General features: G+C 32.3%; 1 protein-coding gene across 1 annotated transcript; it reads right to left on the reverse strand.

The window, feature by feature from the left end:
- Positions 1 to 2670: 2670 nt before the first annotated feature.
- On the reverse strand, positions 2671 to 3027 carry LOC124282212 (zinc finger CCCH domain-containing protein 62-like). Its single transcript, XM_046718171.1, has one exon. It carries the CDS (start codon positions 3025 to 3027, stop codon positions 2671 to 2673), a length of 357 nt encoding a protein of 118 aa, XP_046574127.1.
- Between the last annotated feature and the right edge of the window lie 10515 nt (positions 3028 to 13542).

The raw sequence follows: 13542 nt of genomic DNA on the forward strand, positions 1-13542 counted from the left end.
GAGTAGCCTACAGGGTACATGTGTGTGGCGCTATACACCCTGTGTGTGGCTCTATGTACCCTCTGTGTGCCTCTTTGTACCCTGTGTGTGACTTTATGTACCCTGTGTGTGCCCTTATTTACCTGTGTGTGCCTGTATGTATCCTGTGTGTGGCTCTGTACAATGTGTGTGCTTCTATGTACCCCGCATGTGACTCTATGTGCCCTGTGTGGGACTATGCACCATGTAGATTACGCTATGGACCCTGTGTGTGTCTCTATGTACCCTGTGTATGCCTCCATGTACAATGTGTGTGCTTTTATGTACCCCGTGTGTCACTATGTATCCTGTGTTTTCCTCTATGGATCCTTTGTGTGAATATGTACCCTGTGTGAGACTCTATGCACCCTGTAAGGCACTCAATGTACCTTTTGTGTGCCTCTACGCATCTTATGTGTGTGTCTCTATGTACCCTGTATGTGCCTCTATATACCCTGTGTGTGCCTTTATGTACCCTGTGTGTGCCTCTATGTACCCTGCATGTGCCTCCATGTACCCTGTGTGTGCCAATATGTACCCTTTATGTGCCTCTATGTACCCTGCGTGTGCCTCGGTGTACCATGTGTGTGAATCTATGCACGCTGTACGGTACTCAATGTAGCTTTTGTGTGCCTCTACGTAACCCGTGTGTGCCTATATGTATTCTGTGTGTGCCTCTATGTACCCTGTGTGTGACTGAATGTACTCTGTGTGTACCTCTATGTACCTTGGGTTTGCCTTGATGTACCCTGCGCGTGTCTCTATGTATCCTGTGTGTGCATCCATGTACCCTGCGTGTGACTCTATGTATCCTGTGTGTGCATCCATGTACCCTCCGTGTGACTGTATGAACCATGTGATACTCTATGTACCCAGTGTGTGACTGAATGCACCTTGTGTGTGCCTCAATGTACCCTGTGTTTGACTGAATGTACCCTGTGGGTGCCTCTATGTATACTGTGTTTGCCTCTATGTACCCTGTGTGAGACTGAATATAAACTGTGTGATTCTGTGTACCCTGTGTGTGCCTGTATGTACCCTGTTTGTGCTGAATGTACCCTGTGTGTCTTTATGTTCCCTGTGCGTTCTTCTATGTACCCTGCGTGTGTCTTTATGTACCCTGTGTGTGCCTCTATGTACCATGTCTGTGCCTCTATGTACCCTGTGTGTGCCTCTGTGTACCCTGTGTGTGACTGAATGTACCCTGTGTGTGCGTCTATGTACCATGTGTGTGCCTCTATGTACCCTGTGTGTGCCTCTATGTACCCTGTGCTTGACTGAAAGTACCCTGTGTGTGACTCCATGTACCCTGTGAGTGCCTCTATGTACCCTGTGTGTACCTCTATGTACCCTGTGTGTCTGTGTGTACCCTGTATGTCTGTGTGTACCCTGGGTGTGTCTGTGTACCCTGCATGTGATTTTATTTACCCTGTCTGTGCCTCTATGTACCAGGTGTGTGCCTCTATGTACCAGGTGTGTGACTTTATGTACCCTGCGTCTGACTTTATGTACCTTGCGTGTGACTCTGTGTACCCTTTGTGTACCTCTATTTACCCTGTGTTTGCCTCTATGTACCCTGCCTGTGACTATGTTTACTGTGTGTGCCTCTATGTATCCTTTGTTTGCCTCGATGTACCCTGAGTGTGTCTCTATGTACCCTGCGTGTGCTTGTATATACCCTGTGAGTGCCTCTATGTACCCTGTGTGTGTCTCTATGTACCCTGCGTGTGACTCTATGTACCCTGTGTATGCCCTCTATGTACCCTGTGTGTGCTACTATGTACCCTGAGCCGCCAGTCTTTACAGCAGACCATCCCGCGGGATTTTGTTGACAGCGCATTCATTGTTTCGACTTTGATGCAGTCCGAAATCCAGGTGAAGGTCCGCTTTTCCCACAGTAAGCAGCGACGCAAAAGAACCGAGTTTCCTACCTTTGTATAAATGCATTGGGTCATACGTCGGTTCATTTCAGACATGCAAGGATAAGTATTTGTTCTGATTGACTTCTCATTCGGCAACAAGAAATTGAAACCCCGCCTTTGAGGAAGCGACATGGAAAATATTTTCCCTCTCGCAAACCGATCAGATGCTAGTATTTTATTGCTAAATTGAACCTTTTCTAGACATATCCGAACTACCATTACAAATGAAAAAAATATGAAAATCAATCCAGTTGATGGTTGCAAATAGACATATTTATTTACACATCAAATCAATTCCAAGCAAAACATTGCCACGGCTGTTGCTATGAACAACAAAACATCCCCACAACCACACCCCCACCCCCAACCCCCAACCCCGCTCCAGCCCCTCCCCTACTTTTACCCAGTGGTCTGTGCCCAATTGTTCGCAGGAAATAAGTGGGATGGCAGAGGCCAATCGTACTGTGGTATAAACTATGCACATATTTTCGGTTACTTTTATGCTTCAGTCTGGGAAAGAGTCGTTAAGTGCCCATAGCTGCATTGGGCACACTTAAATCTGGGGCAGGAACCATTTCAGATCATTTCAGAAGATGTGTAAGATTTCTATGCAAAACCCCTAGTCGGTAGAATGAAGACAGTGGTAGAAGGTGTAGTGGTTGTGGTTGGAGCCGTAGTTCGCTTTGTGGTTGTCGTTGTTTGAATCGCGCTGGTAGATGTAATATGTGCCTTAGTTGGAGGCATTGTGGTAGGCCTGGTCGTTGTAGCTGCTGTCGTAGGTGCAGGTGTAGTCGGTGTGGTGGTTGGAGGCATTGTGGTAGGTCTGGTCGTTGTAGCTGCTGTCGTAGGTGCAGGTGTAGTCGGTGTGGTGGTTGGAGGCATTGTGGTAGGTAGGGTCGTTGTAGCTGCTGTCGTAGGTGCAGGTGTAGTTGGTGTGGTGGTTGGAGGCATTGTGGTAGGTCTGGTCGTTGTAGCTGCAGTCGTGGGTACAGGTGTAGTCGGTGTGGTGGTTGGAGGCATTGTGGTAGATCTGGTCGTTGTAGCAGAAGTCGCGCGTGTAGATGAGGCAGTGTGTGTTGCCGAGCATCCTGGTAGTCGAGAACAAAGCCGGCAACAAATCTTCCGTTGTTGCGCTATGTAGATGGCACGGGCACGGGCGCGTGACCACCCCCAACGTCCTGAAGTTCCTGTATGGAATCTGTAGTAAACACCCCGTATCTGTAATCCCTGTCGTAGGTTGAGTAAGTATCGGTACATCTGATGACCATAGCCGGACATACCATGACTATAAAGTGCAGGTGTCTGGTAGAACAGTTTAAAACATCGCCGTTGCTGTTGTGCTCTCCTCCCTGCAGAGAAATAATGACAACTTGCCGATCGAGAAAGAAGGTCACAAGTGCCTTTTAGATAAGAGTTTTCAGCATTGTCGCAATAATCTGGAGCTCAGATGATAACTGGACTGGACAGTCAGCAGTCAATGCAAGTCAGATTCATGTCTCATGACTCAATGTTCAGCTCTGGCTCTAAATGTATGATTTAGATAGATTCGGTATTTAACATCATTGTATGATTTAGATAGATCTGGTATTTAACTTCTATGTGTGATTTAGATAGATCTGGTATTTAACATCATTGTATGATTTAGATAGATCTGGTATTTAACTTCTTTGTGTGATTTAGATAGATCTGGTATTTAACATCATTGTGTGTTTTAGATAGATCTGGTATTTAACATCATTGTATGATTTAGATAGATCTGGTATTTAACATCATTGTATGATTTAGATAGATCTGGTATTTAACATCACTGTATGATTTAGATAGATCTGGTATTTAACGTCTTTGTGTGATTTAGATAGATCTGGTATTTAACATCATTTTATGATTTAGATAGATCTGGTATTTAACATCATTGTATGATTTAGATACATCTGGTATTTAACATCATTGTATGTTTTAGATAGATCTGGTATTTAACATCATTGTATGATTTAGATAGATCTGGCATTTAACATCAATGTGTGATTTAGATAGATCTGTATTTAACATCAATGTGTGATTTAGATAGATCTGGTATTTAACATCATTGTATGATTTAGATAGATCTGGTATTAACATCATTGTATGATTTAGATGGATCCGGTATTTAACTTCTTTGTGTGATTTAGATAGATCTGTATTTAACATCAATGTGTGATTTAGATAGATCTGTTTTTAAAAAACATTGTGTGATTTAGATAGATCTGGTATTTAACATCATTTTATGATTTAGATAGATCTGGTATTTAACATCATTGTATGATTTAGATAGATCTGGTATTTAACATCATTGTATGATTTAGATACATCTGGTATTTAACATCATTGTATGTTTTAGATAGATCTGGTATTTAACATCATTGTATGATTTAGATAGATCTGGCATTTAACATCAATGTGTGATTTAGATAGATCTGTATTTAACATCATTGTGTGATTTAGATAGATCTGGTATTTAACATCATTGTATGATTTAGATACATCTGGTACTAACATCATTGTATGATTTAGATAGATCCGGATTTAACTTCTTTGTGTGATTTAGATAGATCTGTATTTAACATCAATGTGTGATTTAGATAGATCTGTTTTTAAAAAACATTGTGTGATTTAGATAGATCTGGTATTTAACATCATTGTGTCTTTTAGATAGATCTGTATTTAACATCAATGTGTGATTTAGATAGATCTGTTTTTAAAAAACATTGTGTGATTTAGATAGATCTGGTATTTAACATCATTGTGTGTTTTAGATAGATCTGTATTTAACATCAATGTGTGATTTAGATAGATCTGTATTTAACGTCATTGTGTGATTTAGACATATCTGGTATTTAAGATCATTATATGATTTAGATAAATCTTTATTTAAGATCATTGTGTGATTTAGATAGATCTGTATTTAACATCATTGCATGATTTAGATAGATCTGGTATTTAACATCATTGTGTGATTTAGATAGATCTGGTATTTAACTTCATTGTATGATTTAGATATATTTGGTATTTAACTTCATTGTATGATTTAGATAGATCTGGTATTTAAAATCATTGTAAAATTTAGATAGATCTGGTATTTCACATGATTGCATGATTTAATGAAATCTGGTATTTAACATCATTGTGTGTTTTAGATAGATCTGGTATTTAACATCATTGTATGATTTAGATACGTCTGGTATTTAACATCATTGTATGTTTTAGATAGATCTGTATTTAACATCATTGTATGATTTAGATAGATCTGGCATTTAACATCAATGTGTGATTTAGATAGATCTGTATTTAACATCAATGTGTGATTTAGATAGATCTGGTATTTAACATCATTGTATGATTTAGATACATCTGGTACTAACATCATTGTATGATTTAGATAGATCCGGTATTTAACTTCTTTGTGTGATTTAGATAGATCTGTATTTAACATCAATGTGTGATTTAGATAGATCTGTTTTTGAAAAACATTGTGTGATTTAGATAGATCTGGTATTTAACATTATTGTATGATTTAGATAGATCTGTATTTAACATCAATGTGTGATTTAGATAGATCTGTTTTTAAAAAACATTGTGTGATTTAGATAGATCTGGTATTTAACATCATTTTATGATTTAGATAGATCTGGTATTTAACATCATTGTATGATTTAGATAGATCTGGTATTTAACATCATTGTATGTTTTAGATAGATCTGGTATTTAACATCATTGTATGATTTAGATAGATCTGGCATTTAACATCAATGTGTGATTTAGATAGATCTGTATTTAACATCAATGTGTGATTTAGATAGATCTGGTATTTAACATCATTGTATGATTTAGATACATCTGGTACTAACATCATTGTATGATTTAGATAGATCCGGTATTTAACTTCTTTGTGTGATTTAGATAGATCTGTATTTAACATCAATGTGTGATTTAGATAGATCTGTTTTTAAAAAACATTGTGTGATTTAGATAGATCTGGTATTTAACATCATTGTGTGTTTTAGATAGATCTGTATTTAACATCAATGTGTGATTTAGATAGATCTGTTTTTAAAAAACATTGTGTGATTTAGATAGATCTGGTATTTAACATCATTGTGTGTTTTAGATAGATCTGTATTTAACATCAATGTGTGATTTAGATAGATCTGTATTTAACGTCATTGTGTGATTTAGACAGATCTGGTATTTAACATCATTATATGATTTAGATAAATCTTTATTTAAGATCATTGTGTGATTTAGATAGATCTGTATTTAACATCATTGCATGATTTAGATAGATCTGGTATTTAACATCATTGTGTGATTTAGATAGATCTGGTATTTAACTTTATTGTATGATTTAGATATATTTGGTATTTAACTTCATTGTATGATTTAGATAGATCTGGTATTTAACATCACTGTATGATTTAGATAGATCTGGTATTTAACGTCTTTGTGTGATTTAGATAGATCTGGTATTTAACATCATTGTATGATTTAGATAGATCTGGTATTTAACATCATTGTATGATTTAGATAGATCTGGTATTTAACATCACTGTATGATTTAGATAGATCTGGTATTTAACGTCTTTGTGTGATTTAGATAGATCTGGTATTTAACATCATTGTATGATTTAGATAGATCTGGTATTTAACATCATTGTATGATTTCGATACATCTGGTATTTAACATCATTGTATGTTTTAGATAGATCTGGTATTTAACATCATTGTGTGTTTTAGATAGATCTGTATTTAACATCAATGTGTGATTTAGATAGATCTGTTTTTAAAAAACATTGTGTGATTTAGATAGATCTGGTATTTAACATCATTGTGTGTTTTAGATAGATCTGTATTTAACATCAATGTGTGATTTAGATAGATCTGGTATTTAACGTCATTGTGTGATTTAGACAGATCTGGTATTTAAGATCATTATATGATTTAGATAAATCTTTATTTAAGATCATTGTGTGATTTAGATAGATCTGTATTTAACATCATTGCATGATTTAGATAGATCTGGTATTTAACATCATTGTGTGATTTAGATAGATCTGGTATTTAACTTTATTGTATGATTTAGATATATTTGGTATTCAACTTCATTGTATGATTTAGATAGATCTGGTATTTAACATCACTGTATGATTTAGATAGATCTGGTATTTAACGTCTTTGTGTGATTTAGATAGATCTGGTATTTAACATCATTGTATGATTTAGATAGATCTGGTATTTAACATCATTGTATGATTTAGATAGATCTGGTATTTAACATCATTGTGTGATTTAGATAGATCTGGTATTTAACTTTATTGTATGATTTAGATATATTTGGTATTTAACATCATTGTAAAATTTAGATAGATCTGGTATTTCACATGATTGCATGATTTAATGAGATCTGGTATTTAACATCATTGTGTGTTTTAGATAGATCTGGTATTTAACATCATTGTATGATTTAGATAGATCTGGTATTTAACATCATTGTATGATTTAGATAGATCTGGTATTTAACATCACTGTATGATTTAGATAGATCTGGTATTTAACATCAATGTGTGATTTAGATAGATCTGGTATTTAACATCATTGTATGATTTAGATAGATCTGGTATTTAACATCATTGTATGATTTCGATACATCTGGTATTTAACATCATTGTATGTTTTAGATAGATCTGGTATTTAACATCATTGTATGATTTAGATAGATCTGGCATTTAACATCAATGTGATTTAGATAGATCTGTATTTAACATCAATGTGATTTAGATAGATCTGTTTTTAAAAAACATTGTGTGATTTAGATAGATCTGGTATTTAACATCATTTTATGATTTAGATAGATCTGGTATTTAACATCATTTTATGATTTAGATAGATCTGGTATTTAACATCATTGTATGATTTACATACATCTGGTATTTAACATCATTGTATGTTTTAGATAGATCTGGTATTTAACATCATTGTATGATTTAGATAGATCTGGCATTTAACATCAATGTGTGATTTAGATAGATCTGTATTTAACATCAATGTGTGATTTAGATAGATCTGGTATTTAACATCATTGTATGATTTAGATACATCTGGTACTAACATCATTGTATGATTTAGATAGATCCGGTATTTAACTTCTTTGTGTGATTTAGATAGATCTGTATTTAACATCAATGTGTGATTTAGATAGATCTGTTTTTAAAAAACATTGTGTGATTTAGATAGATCTGGTATTTAACATCATTGTGTGTTTTAGATAGATCTGTATTTAACATCAATGTGTGATTTAGATAGATCTGTTTTTAAAAAACATTGTGTGATTTAGATAGATCTGGTATTTAACATCATTGTGTGTTTTAGATAGATCTGTATTTAACATCAATGTGTGATTTAGATAGATCTGTATTTAACGTCATTGTGTGATTTAGACAGATCTGGTATTTATGATCATTATATGATTTAGATAAATCTTTATTTAAGATCATTGTGTGATTTAGATAGATCTGTATTTAACATCATTGCATGATTTAGATAGATCCGGTATTTAACATCATTGTGTGATTTAGATAGATCTGATATTTAACTTCATTGTATGATTTAGATATATTTGGTATTTAACTTCATTGTATGATTTAGATAGATCTGGTATTTAAAATCATTGTAAAATTTAGATAGATCTGGTATTTCACATGATTGCATGATTTAATGAGATCTGGTATTTAACATCATTGTGTGTTTTAGATAGATCTGGTATTTAACATCATTGTATGATTTAGATAGATCTGGTATTTAACATCATTGTATGATTTAGATAGATCTGGTATTTAACATCACTGTATGATTTAGATAGATCTGGTATTTAACATCATTATATGATTTAGATAGATCTGGTATTTAACATCATTGTATGATTTAGATAGATCTGGTATTTAACATCATTGTATGATTTCGATACATCTGGTATTTAACATCATTGTATGTTTTAGATAGATCTGGTATTTAACATCATTGTATGATTTAGATAGATCTGGCATTTAACATCAATGTGTGATTTAGATAGATCTGTATTTAACATCAATGTGTGATTTAGATAGATCTGTTTTTAAAAAACATTGTGTGATTTAGATAGATCTGGTATTTAACATCATTTTATGATTTAGATAGATCTGGTATTTAACATCATTGTATGATTTAGATAGATCTGGTATTTAACATCATTGTATGATTTAGATACATCTGGTATTTAACATCATTGTATGTTTTAGATAGATCTGGTATTTAACATCATTGTATGATTTAGATAGATCTTGCATTTAACATCAATGTGTGATTTAGATAGATCTGTATTTAACATCAATGTGTGATTTAGATAGATCTGGTATTTAACATCATTGTATGATTTAGATACATCTGGTACTAACATCATTGTATGATTTAGATAGATCCGGTATTTAACTTCTTTGTGTGATTTAGATAGATCTGCATTTAACATCAATGTGTGATTTAGATAGATCTGTTTTTAAAAAACATTGTGTGATTTAGATAGATCTGGTATTTAACATCATTGTGTGTTTTAGATAGATCTGTATTTAACATCAATGTGTGATTTAGATAGATCTGTTTTTAAAAAACATTGTGTGATTTAGATAGATCTGGTATTTAACATCATTGTGTGTTTTAGATAGATCTGTATTTAACATCAATGTGTGATTTAGATAGATCTGTATTTAACGTCATTGTGTGATTTAGACAGATCTGGTATTTAAGATCATTATATGATTTAGATAAATCTTTATTTAAGATCATTGTGTGATTTAGATAGATCTGTATTTAACATCATTGCATGATTTAGATAGATCTGGTATTTAACATCATTGTGTGATTTAGATAGATCTGGTATTTAACTTCATTGTATGATTTAGATATATTTGGTATTTAACATCATTGTATGATTTAGATAGATCTGGTATTTAAAATCATTGTAAAATTTAGATAGACCTGGTATTTCACATGATTGCATGATTTAATGAGATCTGGTATTTAACATCATTGTGTGTTTTAGATAGATCTGGTATTTAACATCATTGTATGATTTAGATAGATCTGGTATTTAACATCATTGTATGATTTAGATAGATCTGGTATTTAACATCACTGTATGATTTAGATAGATCTGGTATTTAACGTCTTTGTGTGATTTAGATAGATCTGGTATTTAACATCATTGTATGATTTAGATAGATCTGGTATTTAACATCATTGTATGATTTCGATACATCTGGTATTTAACATCATTGTATGTTTTAGATAGATCTGGTATTTAACATCATTGTATGATTTAGATAGATCTGGCATTTAACATCAATGTGTGATTTAGATAGATCTGTATTTAACATCAATGTGTGATTTAGATAGATCTGGTATTTAACATCATTGTGTGTTTTAGATAGATCTGTATTTAACATCAATGTGTGATTTAGATGGATCTGTTTTTAAAAAACATTGTGTGATTTAGATAGATCTGGTATTTAACATCATTGTGTGTTTTAGATAGATCTGTATTTAACATCAATGTGTGATTTAGATAGATGTGTTTTTAAAAAACATTGTGTGATTTAGATAGATCTGATATTTAACACCATTGTGTGTTTTAGATAGATCTGTATTTAACATCAATGTGTGATTTAGATAGATCTGTATTTAACGTCATTGTGTGATTTAGACAGATCTGGTATTTAAGATCATTATATGTTTTAGATAAATCTTTATTTAAGATCATTGTGTGATTTAGATAGATCTGTATTTAACATCATTGCATGATTTAGATAGATCTGGTATTTAACATCATTGTGTGATTTAGATAGATCTGGAATTTAACTTCATTGTATGATTTAGATATATTTGGTATTTAACATAAATATGTGATTTAGATAGATCTGTATTTAACATCAATGTATGTTTTAGATAGATCTGGTATTTAACATCATTGTATGATTTAGATAGATCTGGCATTTAACATCAATGTGTGATTTAGATAGATCTGTATTTAACATCAATGTGTGATTTAGATAGATCTGGTATTTAACATCATTATATGATTTAGATAGATCTGGTATTAACATCATTGTATGATTTAGATGGATCCGGTATTTAACTTCTTTTGTGTGATTTAGATAGATCTGTATTTAACATCAATGTGTGATTTAGATAGATCTGTTTTTGAAAAACATTGTGTGATTTAGATAGATCTGGTATTTAACATCATTGTATGATTTAGATAGATCTGGTATTTAACATCAATGTGTGATTTAGATAGATCTGTTTTTAAAAAACATTGTGTGATTTAGATAGATCTGGTATTTAACATCATTTTATGATTTAGATAGATCTGGTATTTAACATCATTGTATGATTTAGATAGATCTGGTATTTAACATCATTGTATGATTTAGATACATCTGGTATTTAACATCATTGTATGTTTTAGATAGATCTGGTATTTAACATCATTGTATGATTTAGATAGATCTGGCATTTAACATCAATGTGTGATTTAGATAGCTCTGGTATTTAACATCAATGTGTGATTTAGATAGATCTGGTATTTAACATCATTGTATGATTTAGATACATCTGGTACTAACATCATTGTATGATTTAGATAGATCCGGTATTTAACTTCTTTGTGTGATTTAGATAGATCTGTATTTAACATCAATGTGTGATTTAGATGGATCTGTTTTTAAAAAACATTGTGTGATTTAGATAGATCTGGTATTTAACATCATTGTGTGTTTTAGATAGATCTGTATTTAACATCATTGTGTGATTTAGATAGATCTGTTTTTAAAAAACATTGTGTGATTTAGATAGATCTGGTATTTAACATCATTGTGTGTTTTAGATAGATCTGTATTTAACATCAATGTGATTTAGATAGATCTGCATTTAACGTCACAGTGGTGATTTAGACAGATCTGGTATTTAAGATCATTATATGATTTAGATAAATCTTTATTTAAGATCATTAATGATTTAGATAGATCTGTATTTAACATCATTGCATGATTTAGATAGATCTGGTATTTAACATCATTGTGTGATTTAGATAGATCTGGTATTTAACTTCATTGTATGATTTAGATATATTTGGTATTTAACTTCATTGTATGATTTAGATAGATCTGGTATTTAAAATCATTGTAAAATTTAGATAGATCTGGTATTTCACATGATTGCATGATTTAATGAGATCTGGTATTTAACATCATTGTGTGTTTTAGATAGATCTGGTATTTAACATCATTGTATGATTTAGATACATCTGGTATTTAACATCATTGCATGCTTTTAGATAGATCTGGCATTTAACATCATTGCATGATTTAGATAGATCTGGCATTTAACATCAATGTGTGATTTAGATAGATCTGTATTTAACATCAATGTGATTTAGATAGATCTGGTATTTAACATCATTGTATGATTTAGATACATCTGGTACCAACATCATTGTATGATTTAGACAGATCCGGTATTTAACTTCTTTGTGTGATTTAGATAGATCTGTATTTAACATCAATGTGTGATTTAGGATAGATCTGTTTTTAAAAAACATTGTGTGATTTAGATAGATCTGGCATTTAACATCATTGTGTGATTTAGATAGATCTGTATTTAACATCAATGTGTGATTTAGATAGATCTGTTTTTAAAAAACATTGTGTGATTTAGATAGATCTGGTATTTAACATCATTTTATGATTTAGATAGATCTGGTATTTAACATCATTGCATGGATTTAGATAGATCTGGCATTTAACATCATTGCATGATTTAGATACATCTGGTATTTAACATCATTGTACTGTTTTAGATAGATCTGGTATTTAACATCATTGTATGATTTAGATAGATCTGGCAATTTAACATCAATGTGTGATTTAGATAGATCTGGTATCTTAACATCAATGTACATTTAGATAGATCCTATATTTCAACATCATTGTATGATTTTAGATGGCATCTGGTACCAACATCATTGTATGATTTAGATAGATCCGGCATTTAACTTCGGTGTGGATTTTAGATAGATCTGCATTTAACATCAATGTGTGATTTTAGATAGATCTGTTTTAAAAACACAGTGATTTAGACAGATCCTGCATTTTAACATCATTGTGTGTTTTTAGATAGATCTGCATTTTAACATCAATGTGTATTTCCATTAGACTGCTCTTTTAAAACACAGTGATTTTAGATAGATCCTGGCATTTCCAACATCACTGTGTGTACTAGATAGATCCTGTATTTAACATCAATGTGATTTAGACAGATCTTGTATTTTAACGTCATTGTACGACTTTAGACAGATCTGGCATTTCTTAAGACTGCCATATGATTCTAGGATAAACTTTATTTCAAGATCATTTCCAGCATCTTTGTGATCTGCATTTTAAACACCACGTACGATTTTAGACAGATCTGGCATTTTAAACACCAGTGATCTAGACAGATCTGGTACAACATTCCGTCTCTTTCTTCCTTCCTTCTTCTTCAG

Source organism: Haliotis rubra, unplaced genomic scaffold, assembly GCF_003918875.1.
Source record: "Haliotis rubra isolate DU_JTF1 unplaced genomic scaffold, ASM391887v1 Scf296, whole genome shotgun sequence".
Classification (NCBI taxonomy): domain Eukaryota; kingdom Metazoa; phylum Mollusca; class Gastropoda; order Lepetellida; family Haliotidae; genus Haliotis; species Haliotis rubra.

What these genes read in the sequence shown, in the direction of transcription:
- LOC124282212 (XM_046718171.1), bottom strand. Translation starts at nt 3,027, where the DNA reads ATGCTCGGCAACACACACTGCCTCATCTACACGCGCGACTTCTGCTAC.